At 30.3% G+C, this 25,570-nt stretch overlaps 1 protein-coding gene across 1 annotated transcript; it reads left to right on the top strand.

Moving 5' to 3' along the window:
• Positions 1-20,963: 20,963 nt before the first annotated feature.
• LOC109167370 (GDSL esterase/lipase At1g09390-like) lies at positions 20,964-22,483 on the top strand. The gene is made up of 5 exons (XM_019316392.1): positions 20,964-21,231; positions 21,318-21,512; positions 21,596-21,759; positions 21,873-22,149; positions 22,260-22,483. The coding sequence occupies exons 1-5, from the start codon at positions 20,985-20,987 to the stop codon at positions 22,475-22,477; spliced, it is 1,101 nt and encodes a 366-aa protein (XP_019171937.1). The 5' UTR covers positions 20,964-20,984; the 3' UTR covers positions 22,478-22,483.
• Positions 22,484-25,570: the final 3,087 nt, after the last annotated feature.

Below are 25,570 nucleotides of genomic sequence, written 5' to 3'. Positions count from 1 at the left end.
TTTGGGGTAAGATTAACAACAACAACAACAACAACAACAACAATAACAACAACAACAACAACAACAACAACAACAACAACAACAACAACAACAATAATAATAATAATAATAATAATAATAATAATAATAATAATAATAATAGAAGATTAACACATTATGATCCAAGTCAAGATCAATTACATTATTTGAAGAAGCTAATGCATAGTAGGCCTTGCTTTTATGGGATTTATATAGTAAACGTAACAATCGACTTAAATGTGTATAAGCAAAGTCAAGATATATATATATATATATATATATATATATATATATATATATATATATATAGAGAGAGAGAGATAATTATGTTCCCTTGCGGTTGTGCGGTTTTAACGTGCGTGAGTTTTGTACTTCAGTTGCGTGAGTCTTGTGTTTAAGGTGCGTGAGTTTTGTGCTTAAGGTGCATGGGTTTGTGCTTAATGTGAGTAGTTGTTGAAACTTAAAAGGTGCATGAGTTTTGTACTTAAGGTACGTGAGGCTTGTGCTTAACATGCGTGAATTTGTGTTCTTAAGGTGTTTTGTTTGTGTGCGAGTGCGTCAGATTAATGCTTAATGTGCGTCTACCCGCACAACCGCACGGGAAGCCCTCCCGCACCTGATCCTTTCCATATATATATATATATATATATATATATATATATATATATATATATATATATATATATATATATATATATATATATATATATATATAGAGTAAGGTTCAAGTGCGGCGATGTCATTAATTAGGTGCGGCGTCACCAATAGTTCAACAAATATACACCATCAACGTTAAGAAAATGCACCACAAAAACACACACAAATTAGGTACGCATCACCAAAAACAACCATTAATTAGGTTTGAGTAAAAACACCATACGGTATTAAAAAATACACCATTGGGCTGTGGTAAGTTATATGGTGTATTTTTTGGGTGTGTTGTGTATTTTTTTTTTTGTTTTTGTTTTTTTTTTTGTTTTTGTTTTGTTTTTGTTTTTGTTATTTTTTTTTTTTTTTTTGCATTTCATTGTGGTTTGTTTCTCTTACACTGTTGGTGCATATTGTTAACACTGTTGGTGTATTCTGAAATTCGCCGCACCGCCATACCTAAGGACATCGCCGCATTTGAACTTTTTCCCCTCTCTCTCTCTCTCTATATATATATATATATATATATATATATATATATATATATATATATATATATATATATATATATATATAAACCACATATAAGTATATATTCAATTTATCTTTAACATACATATGTTATTTATTAGTTTTAATTAATTACCTATTTTTAATGACAAACTGTAACTCATAGAATTATCAAAACTAAATCATCATACACATCCTTAAAATGTTTATTTATAAGTTCATATGGCATTCTTTGATGAATGAACGTTGTACCATCTCATACGTACAAAGAAAAACAAACAAACAAAAAGAGTGAAAGGAGTAAAAAAAAATATGATAACTTTGAAGATACATTTTTTATTAGGGTTGTTCATAGCGTATAATGCAATACGCTTTTCATATGCAACTGTTGATAAGAAAAACTATGATGATAATTTTAAGGTACCGGTATCTCATATTGATAGATGTGAGAGGTTTGAACCACCTTCTCAAGAATGCTGGCGAGCAGTATTTTCTGTTGACCTTGATTTTACGCCACCAAGAGTCACTCCGGATTGTTGTTCCAATATTCAAAGAATGGGTAGAGAATGCTACTTTGAGTGGGTCGACAATCAATCAGATGATGAAACGTTTGATACTCATGGTTTAGAGTATGCAATCTACGTTGCGGCTGGACAAAGATTATGGGATGTCTGTCAATCTTAAATAATAATAACAATAATAATAATAGTTTAATAATTTCTTATTGTGCATTCGCGAATAGTTAATTATGTATTCAGTTGTAATGTTTAATTGTGTATTCACGAATCAAGATTAACTAATTATGCAACATAGAATAAAATTTGGTAAAAAATTTACTACTTGTAATTTCGTATTGGGAGAATTTTGCCAATTTTATTGAAAACTAGAGAATTGGATAATAGAAAGCATAAAACATGTTTACTAAGCTAGTACAGTTTTTCATTTTGAAAATTGGAAATATTTTATAGTTTATAGAAAAAAAAACCGAAAAACTTTTAAAAACTGTTTTCTAAATGAAAAACAAAATATATATTATCTATTTGGTTATATATCACTACAAGTCTACAACCACATTATCACAATTATCTACTTACATATTTATTAATTATTTTTTTTGAAAGAATAAGATTAATTCATTGAATCACGAGCAAGAATGTTTACAAGAAAAGATGGAGGAGTATCAAACCACTTCCCGCAACCTGACTCAGAAAAGGCCTCCCTAGCAACAGAATGGGCGGCACAATTCGCAGATCGCCTAGCATAACAGAATTTAACATCATCAATATCCAATGCTAAATTCCTAACATCATCAACTAAGAACCCGAAAGCAGAATTAAAAGAAGGTGATCGAATTGCATTATAAACAACTTGGCAGTCCGTTTCAACATCCACAGCACTCATACCTGTATTCTTCAACCAGCTCAGAGCCTCCCGGATACTCAAAATTTCAGCTTCTTTGACCATATATACCCGGGCACTAACATGTTCTTCGCAGCGAGAAAATTCCCAAAGTCATCCCGCAAAACCCAACCAAAGCTCATCATTCTACTACCCTCCATTAGGGAGGCATCCGTATTTAACTTCAATTTGCCTAAAGGCGGCTTATCATAGTTTTCTTTATCTTTCATTACATTATATTTAGGAAAAACGGACGCTTTTGGCCCCTCAATTGTTTTACTAGTGAATTTGTAATGGTTGGACCTGAGGATATAACAGAAAATGATTGTGTTTAGTCTGAAAAAGGATTAAGGAGCTTGGGTTCATAAGGAGGGATTTAAATTTCAAGAAGGAATGATTTTTAATTTTTGTGTTGAATTTAAATGGGTTGTGAAATGCCACCATGCTATGAGAAGAAAAGATATAAAATTTGTTAAGAATGAAGGGAGAAGAGTGGGTGTTAAATGTAGAGAAAAGAAATGTAAATGGACAATTTATGCATCGAAAAGTAATGAAAATTGTCCTTTTACAATTAAAACATATAGATAAGAATATATTTGTGGGATCAGTATGAAAATAAGATAATTAACTCTAGTTTCTTTGCAAAAGTCTATAAAGATGAGTTTAGATTAAATACTTTTTGGGGAAGAATGGAGTTTCAGGAACATGTTAAAACTAAGTTTAACTGTCAATTGTCCATGCATCAATCTTACAGAGCTAAAAAACAAGCATTGAAGAATTTGGAAGATTCTGAAGGTGAACAATGTAATTAGTCAACAGGAAATAATGTTCAAATTAGTCATGAACTACACACGAAAATGTAATTGGGTCATTGCAGCAAAAACTGCAATTGACTCTCTAAACTTAAAAAGAAAAAAGTGTATTAGATCAAAATTGACATACCCTTCAAATTAACCACTGACATTGTGGTTAATTTTTAATAAATTATTTTATATATTTAGTTTATTAGATTTAGATATAACAACAACAATAATAATAACGACCCCACATTTCCACCCCTTCGCCTCTAACCAGAGACAAAGCCTGCACTTCATCGTGTGTCGGAGATGAAGCCTGCACTTTGTCTCTAGCTAGAGATGATGTGCAATTTATTTTCAGTTATTTGTTGATCGTAATTTGTGAAATTCGTTTTGTTGTAAATTTTTGGGAAAATGTCGTAGGGATCTGTATAGACCACGATTTTTATAGGCTAGATAGAGTGGAGAGGAATTTTCTGTGACGTGTGCAGGACACTGCCTTAAAAGCTTAATGTTGGAGACTGTGCGGTCTTTTTATCCGGGCGCTTTCGATTGGCTAACACAGAAGAGCTCACGTATTCTTTGCACTTAGAGAGATACGTATGAACTGAGCTTAAAGCTTATTTTTCAAGTGTGTAAAAACTGAGGTCTGGGAAGACAGGTATTTATAGTATTGAGAATGCCTGACTTCCCTGTACCAGCCACAAATATCCAAAAAAAAACAGAGGGAGGAACGCAACTTGCGTTCACGTTTGCCCACTAACGCACTGGTTTTACTCTTGGCCACAGATTCTCTTCTGAGTGCGTAGCATAAGAATAATTCTGTGGAGTAGCGAAAAATTCGGACAAAAAATAATTGCCGCGTAAAACTGCAACCCCATCGTACCGCAACACGCGTGCGAACCGAGTAGAGCGCACGGGAACACCACCTTTCCCTCCCTTGAAAATATTTCAAAGATTCCAAAAGGAGTGACATTTAAATGATGGGAAAGGTGTCTCTAGGAAATCAATGTGGGACAAGTAGCAAGGCTAAATACAACATTCTTGAATGTAATCTACAACACGATTCCAGTTATTTTTTTGATCGTAATTTTTAAACGCCAAAACTGAATTACCAAATAATCAATATTTTTTAAAATTAATAATCAATAACTTGATCAAAAATCATAATTTTCGATCAATTCGACTATCGGTTATCAATTTTATTAGTTGCTCGGTAATTTCACCCCTAGTTGGATGACGAGTTAGACCTTATGAGACAAAGTGGGATGAGGGGAAATCGAGGCCGAAGGTATGATGGTTGGGTCTTCTTTTAGAGTTAATACCCAAAATAGTCCCACGACTATGTCGTAATTACCAATTTGGTCCTCGACTATCATTCTTACCCAATTAAGTCCTCAATTATACAATTTTTACCTAATTTAGTCCTTTGTCAATTTCACTGTTTGTTGACTGTCAAAAGTGGAAATAAAGTTGTAATTTTACAAGTTTTCTCCTTCCTCCTCATTTAGCAGCGCCAAACCATGTAGCAATAAGCTCCGGTTGGGTTCTAAACCTGTCAGTATCGAAGTACTGGTTATGCATCGGATAGCCCATGAATTTGATTTCCAACGATTTTTTGACGATCGAAATCTGATCGGAGTGTATTGCTGCATGGTTTGACGCTGCTAAATGGAGAGGAAGGAGAAATCTTGTAAAATTATAATTTTATCCCGACTTTTGACAGTCAACAAATAGTCAAATTAATACAGAGGACTAAATTGGGTAAGAATTGTATAGTTGAGGACTTAATTGAGTAAAAATTACATAGTTGAGGACTTAATTGTGTAAGAATGGTAGTTGAGGATCAAATTGGTAATTATGGCATAGTCGAGGGACCATTTTAGATATTAACTCCTTTTATTATACTACGTAAATATCTTCGGCAATGCTTCAATATTATATATCTCTCGCTCATATTTTTTGAGATTGGAATTGGTATATAATATAAGTAAATGTAGAATTCAATATTATATATATATCTCATATTTTTTGAGTACTAGTAATATATGTCCATAACTACTAAAGTACAAAGAGTTAAAATCACCAACTTACTAAAGCACAAAGGGTTAATACTGTCCTCACTAAGGATCGAATCTATGATGACCTCTAATTTGGAAGAGTCACTTTGTGACACTAGACCACAATGTTATTGACATATATTAAATGACCAGAAAGACAAAAAATGGGTGGTTTGTCAAAACTGGTATTGCTATATATTAAAACTAGTATTTGTCCCGTGCGATGCACGGAAAATATGTTATAAAAATATACACTATATGAGGTTTATTCATATATAAAATTTTTGTTATTTAATAATTAATATGTGTGAATTCCTATGATAAAATTATGAACATAAATATATTTACAATTAAAATAATATTTAAGGTGGGTGATTACTACAAATCTTAAACTATATTAAAAATTTAGTACATAGTATTTAATATTATAAATTTTTAAGAACTTAGTAAACTACAATAGTAATTGAATATACAATTTTAGAGTCACCAAGGATCAAAATTTTTAGACCGTTGAGATTTCTAACTCTAGATGTAGCAACATACAATTGACCTTTAAAGACCAAAATCACAATCTTAGTTAGAACATTGATTTTTTTTTCTTCCAAATACTATCGAATTAAGTGTGTAATCAATAAAAGATGAGAACTAATAATTCGAGAATATAATCTTAATGTTACTAAGCCTACTTCACGTCAATTAAGTTGGAGAGTGTTGTTGGATAGTATTCGATGAATCCACGAATAACGCATCTTTGTCTCCGTAGTCCTCAATATGCACATCAACAATCTTAAATATTAAGCCACATAGCTATGCTATATATTAATTTCAAACTTATAGACTTTGGGGTTGCATGCATGCTTCTTAAAGCCATATGACTTTAAGATGTGAAAATTAAATGTTGCATTTAATTTTCACATCTTAAAGTAATTTTCACATCTTAAAGCCCATTTAATTTTCCCAAGACTTTCACATCTTAAAGCCATATGGTCTTGTGAAAATTAAATGCAACATTCAATTTTCACAAGACCATATATAGCTTTATTATATATAGGATAATTCAAATTTTAATTGCGATCATGTGTATAATCTTCAACTTTAAAGGGCCGTTTGGTTCACGGAATGTTAGATTACCTTAGGAATGTTAGATTGCTGGGAATGTTAGATTCCTGTGTTTGGTTAAAATTGAGGTATGTAATATAATTATGTTTGGTTTAGGGTTATATATATATATATATATATATATATATATATATATATATATATATATATATATATATATAAGCTAACATAAAATATATATCTTTAAATAATTAGAATTAAAATGACAAAATTCATAAATATGCAATGTTATCCTACATTACCTAACAAAATGAAGGGAATCACATTCCCTTCAAAATCCTATGTGGAGAGAATGTTGCATTCCCTGGGAATGTTATATTCCCTCAGAGAAAATGAACCAAACATAGGAATGTAAGCTCGGGAATGTCACATTCCCTTGTTATATAATATAACCTGAACCAAACGCCCCCTAAGTGTAAGTAAATAAATTATGTTTATATAACTAGATGTAAGTAAAAAAAGATAGAAGATGGTGATAAGTAATAAAAAAAATGATAATGAAGGTAATTATAATAATTAATAAATATATAAGTAGATATGGGTAATAATGTGGTTGTAAACTTGTAGTGATATATAACCAAATAGATATAGATATTTTGTTTTTCATTTAGAAAACAAGGTTTTAAAAGTTTTGCAGTTTAAGAAACTATAAAATATTTACAATTTTCAAAATGAAAAACTGTGTTAATAAACATGTTTTATGCTTTTTATTATCCAATTCTCTAGTTTTCAATAAAATTTGCAAATTCTACCGATAGTAAATTACAAGTAGTAAATTTTGCACCAAATTTTATTCTAAAGAGAATATTCTCTGGATATTCTTACACAAAAAAGTTTTCATCTCCAACATATTTACACCAAATTCTATTTATACATTAAAATAAATTGTATTCTTATAATTTAAATTTTTATTTTTTACTTTAATTTTTAATATAAAATATAATTTTGAAATAAATAACAATATTTTAAAATGAAATTTTTGTTGGGAAAATGACACCTTTTCCCATTAATTATATGGTTATAGCATTTTTTCTTCAATTATTTTGAAACATCAATTTTCTCCCTATCTGTTAAAAATAAGAATAAATAGGTATTTCAAGTCACTTGAAGAATTAATGGTAGCAGGCTTGTGTATGGGATCTGTATAGAAAAGCTACCAGATCGAAGGGGGATCGCTAATAATTTATCTGTTTTGTTAATAACATATAGGTATTCAATTTATGTTTAACATATATAAGTTATTTATTGGTTTTAATTTATTATGTACTGTCTTTAAAAAAAAATAATTATTATGTACTTTTAATAATAAACTTTTACTCACGAACTTATTGGAACAAAACATGTCTTTAAAATATTTATTAATTAATTTAGATGACATGTAGTGATCTCCCATATGTGGGAGGTCATGAGATCGAGACTCAGTGGATGCGTTGTTGACTCTGTGTGCTTCATTAGTCTGAGAAAGTATGTTTGAACAGACACCATTCGTTATACCGTGCATCGCATCCTAAAATGACGTCGTTTTGATATTGATAAGTTGTATGGGAAATTAACGCGACAAAAATGTATGTGTATTCAGTTATAAAATTCTGTGTTTTTAGGTATAAAATTCTGTACATTCGAAACAAGAGATTTTTATGCTTTTAAAAAAGATTATGTGTTTTCAGGTATAAAAATCTATGTTTTCTATTATATAATTCTGTACATTCGAAACATGGGAATTTTCAGTTATAAATTTCTATGTTTTCAGGTATAAAATTATGTGTTTTCTATTATATAATTCTATACATTCGAAACATGGGGATTTTCAGTTATAAAAATTCTGTGTTTTCAGGTATAAAATTATGTGTTTTCAGGTACAAAATTCTGTGCTTTCTATTATACAATTATGTACATTCGAAACATGATTTTTTTAAGGAGTTAACAGCATACAGGCAAAAAAGACCCAAAACGACATCGTTTTGGGCTAGAGCGCACAATGCATTGTGTGCCCTGGTGTACGGTATAATTTGCCAACAGACACCACATGTGTATAGGTAAGAATAAGAATAAATGTGAAGAATAACAGACATCATATGCATTTGAATAATATTTTATGTGAAATCTTGATTCCTGAATACACAATTAAACATTACAACTGAATACATAATTAATTAATCGCGAATGCACAATAAGAAATTATTAAATTATTATTGTTATTGTTGTTATTATTTAAGATTGACAGACATCCCATAATCTTTGCTCATTGTCAAGAGATCAAATCCCTTTATATATATATATATTATTTTCCTCTTCTTTTTGTAATTTTTTTTTTACCTTTTTATAAATTATAATTTTAGTAAATTTATAATATAGATTGATTTGTGATTCATATCAAATTGTGAATTTATTTCTATTGAACTAATTTACTACTTATATTTAAAATATGTATTATTTTGTGATTATTTTGGATTTAGAATGCATCTATAATTATTTTTATGTGTATGTAAAATTGTTACAAACTTGAGAATATTATTTCAAGTTATTTGACATTAGTATTTTTTTATTTAATTTAAATTTTAGTTATAAAAATATATATTAATTTAATATAAGGTCCATTTTTTGTTGCTATGCCGCGCCCTAGGCCTATAAAATGATAGGACCAAACCTGCATATAGGAGCTATTTTTTAAATTTCACCCCAAACCTATAAAATGTTTGGACCGGCCCTGGGTGATGCACGTATAGGATAGTTAATTACTTCTTCTCTCTCACACTAAATGATGATGCATATATTGATTGGAAAGTGGAAATGCATGCCGATGCATGTAGGTAGTCTAATAAGATCAACCAATGTGATCTGTTTTTTTTAATTGAAAGAAAGAATAACATAATGTTATTCATTCATTGCTGCTCAACAATTGAAACCTCAAGTTGGTTAACTGTTTACTTGATAACTATAAACTTACAAGTTTAACTTTCAACGGATGCAAATATAACATGCTACTAAACTCGACTCTCTAAATATTGTACACACTATTTAATTTAACAACTTTTATAACGTTCTTTAGTTTTAGTTAACATGCATGGTAACTTATTAATATTTTGGTGTGGTGCATGTTTTAAAAATGTATTATCTATAAATAAGATGTTATGTTCTTATCTCTTTAATTTGCTAAACTCGGCTGGAAAAAAAAAAAACAAACAAACAAACAAAAAGAAAAGGACTAAATTTCAAAAAATGTAAATTTTTATTAGAATTGTTATCAACATATTTCATAGGACTTTCATATGCTACACATGGTAAGAAAAATTCACCAAATAAATTAATTACTTGAAAAATAATTATTGGATATGTGTCAATTTTAAATTTTCAGTAATTTGAAATCCAATATTTCAATTCAATATTATTAGTCTATAATTATATTGTTCAACGGCATGCTTAAATAATAAATATCAATCAAAACAGATAAAGCATCAGTGCATCACATCAAAGATTGCATTTTTTTTTTAAGGAAAGTAATAGTAATAACAAAAGCTTAGCTTTCTCCCATCACTCCATGTTTACCATACTTCACTTTCTCTTGTCGTAATTTCCATTTTTTGTTGTATGTTACTTTTCCACCCTTTAGAATCTCATATCTTTTATAGCCTGATGCATCACGTGGCTTGTAACTTCAATAATTACTGCATATATATATATATATATATATATATATATATATATATATATATATATATATATATATATATATATATATATATATATATATATATATATATATATATATATATATTCCTATCATTGTTTGATATATGTCTAATGTTAATTTTTTTTAATACTTTTGATGCATTTAATTAGAAGAGTAATAAGAAGAATTGTTAATCTTCAAAATTTTAATTTGATGAAAGGTTTGTAATTAGATTATTAGAACAATGAAGACTAATAATGTATAAAGGATCCTAACATCAGTTATAACACATAGATGCAAACCACTTTCATGAATCGACACTAAGTCTAGTGCAAAAATTTATGAATGTGAGAACTAGAGTAAACTTTGTGTATGTTTAACTAACGCTAGATATTTTGTAACCAACGCTAAAATTTAATTTCAAATTAAATTAAAGGGGAAAACAAAGGTCTATTTAAAACAAACTATATCCACAAATGGAGTCTTGCGATAAAAATAATATAAGGGAGACTAAAACAACTCTTGCATTAATTTAAACAAACACTATATACCATCAGGGCCGGATTTTGGGCTGTGCAAGTTGTGCAACAGTATAGTGCCTCAAATTTTAGAGGGTCCAATATTTAATTTTTATCTAGCTAGATAAGACATTAAAACAAAATAAAATTGCATTTAATCTTAAAAGGCTTTATGGAGGAATGGTAGAAATGTGTTTCTATATATAATACGTGTTTCATCTTGGAGGTCATCTGTTTGAATTGAATCTTGTACGTTGCTTTGCACATATCTTCCTTTTTTTCTTTAACCCTTTTGCTTTGCGCACCCCCCCCCCCCCCCACCCCCCATTCTTATTTTAATTTATTTTTATTTTTTTACGCTACTAATTTTAAAGATTGCGCTTTTGGTAGGGTCTCATTTATTTACAAGAACGGCGCGGCGCCACAAAAATCTAAAAACTGGCCTTGTATACCGTCAAAACCGATGTTAAATATCATTCCTTGAAATATTAAAATTTTGATTTTGCTGATTTATAAAACTTATACTAACAAATACTATAGATAATAATAAAGAGAAGATACTCTATATGTCTCATTTTACGTGTCATGTTTACTATTCATTACTCAAATCAAAATTATTATCTTTTACTTATTTTCTTTAGTATTTTTAATTATTTTAATTTAATTTTGTTTTTTATATTATTTTTAATATATTTCTTAATATATAAATTTTATATATTAATACTAAAGTCAATATTGTAAAAAAATAAATTCAAAATAACTTTAATGAAGTTTCGTTAACTGAATCAGGTATATAAAATAAGACAGAGTGAGTATTATATTGTAAGCTTGTAGGTATAGATAATATGATTAAGTAATGATGCATATATATATTGATGGGGAACAAGGGAAGTGGAAATTCATGCAAGACAGCCCATGCATATAGCCCTTTTTAAGATCAACCCACGTCTAGTGTGAATTTCAATTCACTTAATTGAAAGAAGGTAAAATTGTAAAAATTTGTGTTAGAAGATCCGCCAGACGGGTCGAGTAGTCAAGATAAAATATAGTATTTAGTATTACATTTGTTAGTATAAGTATTATATTTGTATATATATTAACTCAACCCATTTCACGAGTAAAAATCCGTAAGACGATATCATACAAGTGTGACTCTTGAAAGAAAATGTAATATAATTGAGAGATTTTTGCTAATCACAATTATATATATCCGATATATTAAAATTTTTGTATTATTATTATTATTATTATTATTATTATTATTATTATTATTATTATTTTGTTACATGTCCCATAAATTCGTGTTGTCGTCCACAATTACAAATCTGAAAAGACCATAGCATTGGTTTTAACTTATGTTAACCAGCTTCACAAATCAGAGCTAGGTTTTTGAGAAAGTTTTCAAATGTGGAAAATGAAGCAAATTTATACTAGTGTTGAGTTAACATTAAAGTATCATTTCAATATAAAATTAAAAGAAAAATTCAGAATTTATTACCGATGCGAACCACCTCCACGAAACAACACTAGTCTTGCATTAAAAATTTTAAAAGGGAGAATTGAATCAAATCTGGTATCGGTTTTGAACCAATACGTACTAGATCCTTTGACAATTAACATTACAATGTCATTTCAAATTAACTTAAATTGAATAGCGTGTCATCTCACCAACCTAATCCTCACTCATTATCCTATCTTAACCAACCAACGTTATGTCTTGCGAGAAAAATTTTATAGGCAAAAACTAAAATATCTCTAGCTTTCATTTTTTTTTTAATGTTACTGAACCTATTACATTGTAGTATCTATCTCCACTGGGAGAGGTCACTACATGTCATCTGAGCACAAGTTGCTAGCTTTGATTTAAACATACACTATATACCATTAAAACCAACGGTAGATACCATTCGTTACCATGTTGAAGAATTGAACTAACCTCTCTGTCTAAGATGATCAACGATTGAAAATATAAAAATGTGGTGACATTTTTGTAAATATAATAGAGCATTTGAAAAAGAATTGATAGTAAATTTTAGTGAAAATTTTTCAAATGCACAACCAGTTATCCACGAATACACAATCATGCATTACAATACGTACAATGGTAATTAAGGAAATAACCACTGCTGGAAATTATGGAATTTCCGACCACCTGAAAGTGATCTTAAATCAAGTCGAAGGCAAGAAATGGTCGAAAATAGCAACAAAGGTTTTTCCGGATACCAAAAGTGGTCGGAACAAGATTTTCAACTTGATTTAAGATCACTTTCAGATGGTCGGAAATTCCATAATTTTCAGCAGTGACCACAGCATTTTTTATGAAAATACTTAATTGACAGTGCGTTTAGTTGAGTTTTCATATGCATAATTAGTTATCTGTGAATACACAATTGGACATTATAACCGATCACCTAATCAATTATTCAGACATTATAAAATTATTATTATTATTATTATTATTATTATTATTGTAACATTTATTAAAAGACAAACGAATTATGAAAAACACAAACAAATTAATTCATCAACACAATTCTAGATTACCACTTATGATGGTTCATGCTTAGTTGATGCATTTAAAGGAAGTGTATATATATATATATATATATATATATATATATATATATATATATGTGTGTGTGTGTGTGTGTGTGTGTGTGTGTGTGAATTGTACACATGCATTCAAGTCAATGGTTAGGTTTACACAATTTACCATATAAATCCCCTGCAGAAGCTAAGCTTACCATGCACTACTTATCTTCTTCACGTAAAGTAATTTATTGGGATGAGAAGGAAGTATGGGTATATATGTGGTTATGTGCTCGAATTGTACACATGCAATATGGTTAGGTTTGCATAGTTTACCATATAAATTTTTTTTGTAGGCCGAGAGATAAACAAAAAGCATTATGAGAAAATTGAACTTTTTGTCTCTAAGTTATAAGGTAATTTTATAGGTAATTGTAGAATTTGTCTTTTAATGTTGGTCATACTCACTTTTCGTCCATAAGTTATTATTGACGTTGCACTTTCCGTCGATGAGTTATAGAGTAATTATAGAATTCGTCCCTGAATGTTGGTCATGCTCACTTTTCGTCTCTAAGTTACCATTGGCGTTGCACTTTTCGTCCCTGAGTTATACTAAAATTGCAAATTTCGTCCCTAATCACAACTATATAAATGGTATAGACATGGTTTTTTTTATATAACCACCATCTAATATATTTTCTTATACTACGTCACTTAATAGACGACGATTTTTTAAATAACATTCGTATATACCTTAATTAATTTTTTACGTCATATACTTTAAATAACCATCGGCGGATTTTTTTACACATTATATTCATGGCGATTTTCGAAATGTCGTGCATATAAGTGACTGCCGTTGTAAATATACACTTTCTACAGCGATTTTCGAAAAATACAATACATTTTCATAAATACAATAACTATACTTTAAATGACATTATCCTTATACAAGATATAATAATTACACTTTTGGGGTCTCGTTATACGAATTATAGTAATTATTATATTAGTCAAGAAAATAAAAACTACATAGAATGAACAAAATATTCTTTAAATTACAACACTTTGTTTTTCTTTGGTTGAAATTATGGTAATAGTTGACTTGAAAATTGAACAACAGGACCAAATGGATTCAAATTACACAGTTATATATCTAAATATAAAAAAAATCTCTAATAATAATAATAATAATAATAATAATAATAATAATAATAATAATAATAACATGTTCTTATGGAGTGTTATACATACATACGTACATACATACATACATACATACATACATACATACATATATATATATATATATATATATATATATATATATATATATATATAATATAATATAATTAAGTTCCCGTATAGTTGAGTGTCTCCTGTGTGGTGATTAAGGTGCTTGAGTTTTGTACTTAAGGTGCGTGAGCCTTGTGCTTAAGGTGCGCGTGAGTTTTGTGCTTAAGATGCGTGGGTTTTGTGCTTAAGGTGCGTGAGTTTTGTGCTGAAGGTGCGTGAGTTTTGTGCTTAAGATACGTATGTTTGTGCATAATGTGAGTAGTTGTTGAAACTTAGATGTGTGGGTTTCCTTCTTAATGTGTGTTGTTTTCCTCCTTAAGGTGCGTGACTTGTATGCTTAAGGTGCGTCAGTTGTGTGAAACTTAAAGTGAATCATTTTTAAAACTTAGGTGTATGGTTTGTGTTTTTAAGGTGCTTTATTGTGTGCTTAAGGTGCGTGGTTTGTGTTCTTAAGGTGAGTGATTTGTGTTCTTAAGATATTTTGTCTATGTGCTTAATGTGCATGTGTTATGTACTTAAAGTGCATATGCGCCAGTTTAATGCTTAAGGTGCGTTCCTTCGCACAACCGCACTTCCCGTGCGGTTGTGCGATTGGACGCACCTTAAGTACACAAATCACAACGCACCTTAAGAAATCAAATCACTCATATTAAGTACATAAACCGCGCACCTTAAGCACAGAACAAAGCACATTAAGCACAAAATCTACGCACTTAAGATTTTAAAATGGCTCATGTTAAGCACAAACTTACGCACATTAAGCACAAAACTCATGCACATTAAGCACAAATCTCACGCACCTTAAGCACACAAAACTCTCACACTTTAAGTTTTACCAATTACTCATATTAAGCACAAAACGCACGCATTTTAAGCACAAACTCATGCACATTAAACACAAAACCCACGTACTTTAAGCACAAATCTCACGCAGTTAAGAACAAAACTCACGCACTTTAAGTTTTTACAACTACTCAGATTAAACACAAAACTCACGCACCTTAAGCACAAACTCATACACATTAAGCACAAAACTCACGCACCTTAAGCACAAATCTCACACACTTTAAGCACAAAACTTATGCAACTTAAATTTTTCATGCACTTTAAGCACAAAACTTACGCACCTTAAATTTAACTTAGATGCAAAAATTACCAAATTATCACCCTTTTTTATTTTTATTTTGGTAATCCTAGACCTTGATTTAAGCAAGATCAATGGCTCATATTAAACCTCACACCCGCACCTGAGACGTCTACCCGTACCAGAACCGACTTATATATATATATATATATATATATATATATATATATATATATATATATATATTATTGAAATTACCGTCCATGTGAATATGTGATGCATGTGAGGGCTATAATGGAGACATTTTGCCAAAAAAAATAATAACAATAATTATGACCCCAAAAAGTGAAGTATTAAAAGATAGAGTAATTATAGAAATTAGTCAAATTACCGTCCACGTGAATATGTGATGCATCTGACGGGCTGGAGACATTTTGCCAAAAAAACAATAACAATAATTATGACTAAAAAAAGTGAAGTACTAAGAGATATATATAGTAATTATAGAAATGAATCGAATTACCGTCCATGTAAATATGTGGTCATCAATGGATTAAAGCTAACGCGTTTTCGGTTTTTCTAATCACACTATCAAATTAAAGTTTGCAGTTACCACTTCTTTTATCAACTACACGTAATTTAACAACTGTGTCATTGAGGCGTTATTGGTTCTTTGTGTTTCAGTAGGTTGAGAAAGTATATGAACAGATACTATAATCGAATATGAATGAAAATTATAGTATATTAGCTTGGTTAGTTACGACTGAGGATCGGAAGGTCCCGAGCTTATAAATACTCAAGAGAGAAAAGTCCCTTTCTAACTAAGGTGTTTATATATTGGGACGCGGGGATCGGAAGGTCCCGAGCTTATAAATACTCAAGAGAGAAAAGTCCCTTTCTAATTAAGGTGTTTATATAGTGGGACCAGGGACGCATGCCAAGAGCTCGGCATGTTAGCCACGTGTCCCACATGCACCAGTCCTACATAGGGATGATAATTTCAATCCGCCCCGCGGATATCCACCCGAATCCACCCCGCAAGCACTACTGGAAATTATGAAATTTCCGACCACCTGAAAGTGATCTTAAATCAAGTCGAAAACCTTGTTCCGACCACTTTTGGTATCCGGAAAAAACCTTTGTTGCTATTTCCGACCATTTTTTGGTATCAACTTGATTTAAGATCACTTTCAGGTGGTCGAAAATTTCATAATTTCCAGTTATGATGGATCGGGTTTTTTTTTTTGTGCTGGTGGGTGGTGGGTGGTGGGTCGGGAGTGGGTCTTTAAAAAGTAAACTCGCAGTGGGCCGGGTCGGGTTGGATTCGGATTCTATGTACAAAACCCGCCTAGAACCCCACCCGACCCACCATATGTACGTGTTTGTGTATATATATATATATATAATAGTAAAATAAGTACTAGTATGTAATTATTTAAAAAAGTTTATATAACTTCGTGTATCTTTTTATTATTTTTATATTAAACTATTAAGTTTATTTTTAAAAATTAACAATTTAGTTATTATATTTAAATATTTCTATTATTTTATGTTTTATTATCTCTAATGAATTTTATTATTTTATTATATGTAAGTAATTTAAATATTATTTTTTTAAAAAAATAATAAGATGATAAGGGGTGGGTACCCTGTAATGGGCACCCGCATCCTGTGGGGTCGGGTGGGTTTTGAAAAAGTCCACCCGATGCGGGTTGGAGGTGGGGGTGGATGGATAAAATATAAGGTGGGTCGGGTGATGAATGTAGCCCTCTCCGACCCATTGCCATCCCTAGTTCTACATAGGACGGTCCTTGGTAGGTCCACGTATTTCGCACAACCGCACGAACTGAATTATATATATATATATATATATATATATATATATATATATATATATATATATATATATATATATATATAGAGAGAGAGAGAGATAGAGAGAGAGAGAGATAGAGAGATAGAGAGAGAGAGAGAAACGTATATAAGTTATTTATTATGTTAAATTTATTACCTATTTTTAATGACAAAGTGTAAGTTATAAAATTATTAAAACAATACATGTCTTTAAAATGCTCATTAATAAGACCATGTTGGTTTATGAATTAACACCTACAACCGTATATTGACAAATAACTAGCGATGAATATGAAGATATATTTTTTATTAGGTTTGTTGTTAGCCTACAACACAATAAGATTTTCATATGCAATGCTTGATATGGGAAATGTAATTGATGCACAACCCGATAGTGACCAACCTGAATTTGGTGATTGTACATCATGCTCTGAATCTGAGGATCCGCCTCCTGATGACTGTTGGTTAACATATTTTGGTTTTTTAACTCATCGTTCATATGCTGATTTCGATGTGTTACATGATGAAAACTTCAATCCGTTACGTGCCGATATCGTCTACCCCAATTGTTGTATGCAATTTAAAAGGATAGGAAAAAAATGTTATGATGTTTGGGTGAAGAATCAAATAGCTCTAACAGATCCCATGCTTTTAGCTGATAATGGCAACTATATTGATGATATTGATGGAGAAAAGATATGGGATTATTGTCAACTCAATAACAAAATTCATCAATTAGAAATTTGAGTCCCAATATTTTGGTATGAGTGATTACATTATATTTGTTAAGTCATTTGACATTAAAAACTATATATGTGTGTGAGAGATATATGAAACTTCACAACAAATAAGTAAAATAGCTAGTTTTAATTATTGTCATTATAGTATTCACAATACTCCTATTTTGTTTAAATTCTTTTTTTTTTTTTTCCTTTCAATTGGACAAGAATTATGGAATATATATGTCAATTATAAATTAATAATCATCAAAAAAAATTTTGAACAAATAATCATTAGTTTTGTTCAAAAAAATAACAATTATCATTTAATATCTTGTGTTACTTTAAAATGATATATTGTATTCAACTTAATGATAAAATTGATACCAAATTTATTATTTGAGTTGTTATAAATGTTTGAAATGTTAAATGGTAATTTATTATATCTTATTATAAATTTAAAATTGGTCATTCAATTCGTATTCAATCGTCAAATTCGTTATTATAGAATTAGGTTGAATCAGCTCCACTAATAAATGGAGAAGAAATTTTTCTAATCCATCTTTAATAAATTATTATATAAGAATGCGCCCTAAATATGCTTCCCAGTTCCCCTTAATAATAACCCAATTAAATGATTGATAGTTTTGGTATTTAATTCATCCATCGGTCCATGGGCTACCTCTTGAGGAGGAATCCTAAACCTATACTAAGCTACTCCCTACGTGGGAAACTTGTATGATAGCTTTATATTTATGAGAATTTAATATATCCACTTTAGTTGCTTCAATATATCCTCATATATATCCATGCAATTACGAATGGCAATACTAATGAACTTGTGGTCCACCGATATCAAATTGCTTCCATATGTGAGAAGTGGTGGGTTTGAATCTCGGTTGAAGAGATCATCGTAACATATGATATAGTAGTTTGTATATGTAAATATCCTCAGCAATTATACTGTGGATCGCAGTCCAAAAACAGCACCGTTTCTTTAAGTAAAGAAACGGCGCTCCGTTACAGTTAACCGGCCGCGCATGTTTGGCGTATTAACTACCAACTGAAACTACAGTGTATCTAAACTGACACTGCCTCACGTATTATTTTTATAGAGCAAATACCAATTTTGGTCCCACGAGTATTAACAAAATGATAGTTTTGGTCCATATGTTTAATTCATACCAATTTTCATCCACAGTTATTGTTTTAGCGCCAAAATTCATCACGCCGGTCACCATCCATTGAAGACATGCCGAAATCTAAAAGTTTTAGTGGTATTTTTGTCATTTTCAACTTAATTAAGATCTCAATTTGAGCATGAATAAATAAATTTAAGTCCTTAGATCAATCCCAGTTCGTAATTCTTCTGCTCATCCTACCTTAATTTGAGGAGGAGAACAGTGAATTGAGATCGATTTTAGGGCTTAAATTCCTTTATTCATTCTCAAATTGGGATCTTAATTTGAAAAAACGAAATTACACTTTATAATTTCATATTTCGGCATGTCTTAAACGAATGAGTGACCGGCGTGATGAATTTTGGCACTAAAACAATAATTATTGATGAAAATTGGTAGGAATTAAACATGTGGACCAAAACTGTCATTTTGCTAATACTCGTGGGATAAAAATTGGTATTTGCTCTATTTTTATATTATCAAATGAAACTGCAATTGAATTGAAATGAAACTATAGTTGTGTTGAAATGAAAATGCAGCATATATAAAATGAAACTGAATAACATTTCACATATTTGAGTGTATATTGTGCAATGAAACTGTAGTTATATCGAAATGATAATGTAGTTGTGTTTTAATGAAACTATAATGTATATAAAATAAAATTAAATAATATGTTCACATATTTGAGTATATAAATATCGAATGAAACTGTAGTTATATCGAAATGAAACTGTAGTTATGTTGAAATGAAACTGCAGTGTATACAAAATAAAACTGAATAACAGTGTTACTTTTTGCTGAATGGATCCCGTTTCTTTTCATTAAACAAAATGACGTCGTTTAGAAGCTCGGTGTATAATAGATTATACATCGCGGTACACGATATAATGTGCAGATCAGAGTATCCCCTTCCTTTATAATAATAAATTAGGAATGGCAATAAAGCCACTTCATTCAATTTTGAGTTGTCAAATTTATTAGTTCGGACTTATTTAAACTTGTTTAGTGAATTTTTTTCCTATTATAAAGCAAGGGAAATATCCACATATATAAGCTATCACATCAGATGTCACCATAATTTTCTATTATAAGAGAAGAAGAATACCCACATATACAAGCTACTACATCAGATGTCACTATAATCGTCTCCACCAAAACTTAAACTCACCCCTCTTTCACATAAGGAACAACTTGATACCAATGGACCACAAGCTTCTTGGTATTGTTTAGCTAGTGAACTTAAAATACTTGACTCTAAGTCTCTATCTTTAATTTACAATCTCGAGTTATTGGGATATTAATTATTTTATTCATTCAATAATTCCGAGTTAGTTGTATGTATCTATTTAGTTTTTAGGTGCAAATATACTCATAAATCTCTAACATTCTCGTACATCAGAGCTTAGCTAGCTCCCACTCATCCATATCCATCCATCCTATTCCCATATTATATATATGAACACATCTCTCCAACCATCATACTTCACCGGCCTTCTCTTCATCACTTGATCTCTTCAACTTCAACATACTTCACCGGCCTTCTCTTTCTTCCTCTTCATTTCAACGTAGTACTTGTAAACATGGATTCCAAAGTAACTATGTTCGGAGTCTTCTTCACTGTCGCGATTCTGGGTTGTCATCCCTCTCTGGCTTCCGATGACAAATGCTTTATACCCCCAGTTATCTTTAACTTTGGGGACTCCAATTCTGATACAGGTGGTTATGCCGCCGCTCATGGCCAGTATTTTGGCCCGCCCATTGGTCTTGTATATTTCGGCGACTTTTCCAACCGGATGTGCGATGTACGGTTGATAATTGATTTTCTATGTAAGCAACTAACACTTCCATTTGTTTTAATTTATTATCTATTTGCTAAGCTAGTTTCATCATCCCTATCATATCATAATGCACAGGTGAGCGTCTGAAGACACCCTACTTGTCTCCATTTCTGGAATCTCTCACTTCAAGTTTTGAAAATGGCGTCAACTTTGCTGTCTCGGGCTCCAAGACTGTCAAGAAAGAGAAGGAAGATGAACTTTTTACTTTGAGCACACAGGTGCTTCAGTTCAGGCGTTTCCGCACCTTCTCCCTGAAATTGCACGCAGCAGGTTATTTATTTATTTATTTTTTTTAACTTTATAATCTAAAGAATTATTTACAAATTTTTGTTTAATTTTATCCAATAAAACAGGAACCAAGGGCGCTTTTGGGGATATGGATTTTAAAAAGGCCATGTACATGATTGACATCGGCCAAAATGATATTTCCGAAGCCTTTTTGAAGGACCACCTCTCAAAGGCTCAAGTGATATCAAATATTTCATCTTTCATATTTCAAATCAAAAGTGCCATAAATGTATGCTCAAATTTTCCTTCTCTAACTTCTTTTTTTTTTTCAATTATATATATATATAATGCAATGTGATGAAATTACGAATTGTGTATTTGTATGTGTACAAATATATATAGGTCATATACAATACTGCTGGAGGGAGAAATTTTTGGGTCCACAACACTGGGCCACTAGGTTGTCTCCCTAGCGTGCTTACAAATCTGGGAGGAGAAGTGGGTGCGGAGTTTGATGAGATTGGTTGCCTCAAGACTCAAAATGAAGTTGCCCAAGAGTTTAACACCAAACTCCGAGAACTTTGTAAAGAGTTGAGGAATGAGTTGAAGGACTCTGTGATCGTGTACGTGGATATGTACATGATCAAGCACTCTCTCATTTCCAACTATCGCATTTACGGTAATATTTAATTTCTTTATTATACACTACTTTTATAAGATAGATAAAATTTAATTTATAATGTGATAGAATTAACGATTTTAATTTTACATTTTGATTAAAATGAGTAGGTTTCGAGAGCCCATTGATGGCATGTTGTGGGGGTGGTGGCGCACCCTACAATGCCAAAATATTTTGTGGGCAGGGCACCGTGTGCGATATAGGGCAGAGATTTATCAGCTGGGATGGAGTGCACTACACAGACAACGCAAATGCTGTGTTTGCGGCTCAAATTGCTTCAACCAATTACTCAACTCCCCCACTGAAGTTTAACTATTTTTGCACCTGAACTCTCTTTAATTTGGTGTAATTTTAATTTATATGTTCTGTTATATATATATATATATATATATATATATATATATATATATATATATATATATATCTACTGAATGTTATATGTTTTCGATCAACTGTGCTTTTTACATTATTGAGCAATATAATGTTACAGACTTTTATATAACTCTACTAATAAATTAAGTATGGTAAAGTAATTCAAACATACAACGTACCTCGTAAATACTAGCTAAGTTTCGAATATGGATTCCAATGTTACAAATCAAATGATATGTAGTAACAACAATATTAAATTTTAACATAAAGTATAACTCATCACTTTTTTCTTTAAATCTCTTGTCAATGATCAAAATAGACGGTTGATAATAACTTACAAATAATATAATGGATCTTCACAAACATGGTGAATTGAAGATAGTTAAAAAAATTATGATAGTTAGTCATATTAATATATTAAGTACATGCATATTTATATCTACGTACCCAATTAATACCATATTCCCATTTCTGATCAATTAATAGGAGAGGACAAAAGAGTTATTTTTTATGGTATACACTGTAAGTTTAAATCAATAATAATAGAGTTGCTTTAGTTCCTTCTTTGTAAAAATTTCTCCACGAGACTTTATCACCAATTTGTAGAAACAGTTCACTTTAAGGTCTTTGTTATTTTTCCTTTAGTTTAATTTGATGTGACATTTGGGAAGAATGAAGTCATTACCTACTTTCAGTTCCCAACTTCAAAAGTATTCTCAGTTTCTCAAAGGACCTAGCTAGCACCAAAAAGTTAGAAGATTACAGTTATTTTTTTTTTTTTTTGAATGCTACTAGCTCTATTACATTGTAGTATCTGTTCATATACTTTCTCAACCTACTGAAACACAAAGAGCTAATAACACCTCCACTGAGGCTCGAACTTACAACCTTCCAAATGGAAGTCCAACCCGGGTACCATTGGACCACATAGTTCTGGTGAAGATTACAATTATTTAGTTTAGTTTAAAATACTATTATCAATAGCCTATACCTATTTTGGTTATGAAAAAAAGATTTAAAGAAATTGATAATGACTTACAAATAATCTACCTTCGCAAAATGACAAATTGAAGATATTCAAAGAATTTGTTGCGTTTACCAAACAAAATTGGAATTTAATTTATAATAAATTTGGTATCAATGTTCCATTTAAGTTTGAATACGAAATATTTTAAAGTATCGTAGTAATAAATTATAATTTAATTTGTAGTAATTGAGAGTACTTAATCTATAAGGATTTATTTTTACTTGAGACTTACTATATATGCGTAAACTATCTAATATAATAGTTACAAGTGTGCAAGGGTAATTGATTTTTTTTTTTTTTTTTTTGATATATTCAGGATTTTCATGCATCGTCGGACACCAAGATTAATCCGCTCACTAAATTGTAAAAACCTCTTTTGGTAATTGATTTATTAAATTCTTATATATTTGATCTTATTATGTTTGAATCAAATAAGTTACGATGAGTAATAAATCTTATACACAATATTACACCTAAGATATTTTTACCACTTCCATCTTTTCTCATATAATCATATAATCTATACCTATATACAAGTCTACAACATACCTTGCTTTGATCACTAGCTAATATCTCTTTATTAAATATATGGTCTGTTAGAGTAAGTTTTTAAAATCGATAAAATCAAAGTTTCAACATGTTAAGGGATGGTACGTAATTAGCAGTTAGCATTAGTTTTGATGATATAGTATATAGAGCTTGTTATTTAAACTAATGCTGGAGTTGTTTTTGTCTAGGCTATATATATATATATATATATATATATATATATATATATATATATATATATATGTATATATATATTCGCAAAACTCATTTTGTGGAGATGGTTGGTCTATATAGGTTATTGTTTTTCCCTTTAATTTAATTTGAAATGACATTCTAGTGTTGGCTACAAAAAGATATAGCATTGGTTAAAATTAACACAAATTAAAGTTTGCTTCAGTTCCCACATTCAAAAATTTTTGTCTAGGCTGTTTTTTTTTTTTAATTTTAAAATATTAATTTAATTAAAAATTATTGAACAAATTAAAATTATTTTAAAATAAAGAAACCGACATGTCATCATATTAAAAGGTAAACAAGTCATTTTAGTTCAAATTGTAAGAATTTGTATTATATTGTTTAGGGACCCAATTGTTGTTTTTTGAATTCAGTGACCTAATTTTAGTTTGGTGTGTAGTTGGAGGGCTTATTTGACCCTTATTATTAAGAAGTACCATATATAGTTATGAAATATTTTACTTAGTAGGAACCAATGGTGTAAAATCAACCCTACCCAAGTATACAATGATTTATTTATATTAGCTAGTGTGACTTACTAAGAGTAACTGGTTTAATATCCTCCCTAATAATTCATAAGTAATAGTGTAAACTCAACCCTTCCCACTTCACTTAGCATTAGTGCTAATATTAATTACCTTTTGTTTTTTCACTCATTAACCAAGAATTGAGTACTCAATCATGTAGCTAAATTTTGAGAAGTTAGTCATGAAGACCTTATATATAATTGTAGTTTTGATGTGATTACTATACATATGTAATCTTTATTGATATAAAATATTTCATGTAAGATACTAGGAGGAAAATTAATTTTTGAAAAAAAGGGTTAATAATAATAAATTAATAATAGTAGTAGTAGGTGGTTGTACTCGGCATGCAGCTAGTTCTTCAATTTAATGGTGGTAATTAGTGAGATTGAAATGCACAGTATGGATAAATTAAATGCATCAAAGCAACCCATCCAATCATCCATATAAATCTTTTTTTTTAACTGCACACACCAAATGCATGGTAACAACGCCCATACATTCCCTTTGACCCTTTGTCCAAACACAAGTTACAATACATTGCAATTTTTGGATTGTGTGCAATAATATAGAATGAGTGTGTGCCTTGGTAAATTAAGGAAATTGAAAACAAAAGCAAGTTAAGTCTTTAATACACTTAGTATATATGTATTCATATTCAATTTTATATTTTAATAGGGTTGAAGTTGGTTTGGCTGGCGATGAACATTTG

This window comes from Ipomoea nil, unplaced genomic scaffold (assembly GCF_001879475.1).
Source record: "Ipomoea nil cultivar Tokyo-kokei standard unplaced genomic scaffold, Asagao_1.1 scaffold0317, whole genome shotgun sequence".
In the NCBI taxonomy this organism is placed as follows: domain Eukaryota; kingdom Viridiplantae; phylum Streptophyta; class Magnoliopsida; order Solanales; family Convolvulaceae; genus Ipomoea; species Ipomoea nil.
Note: the sequence above shows the minus strand (reverse complement) of the source record. Positions and strands in the feature narration are given on the sequence as shown.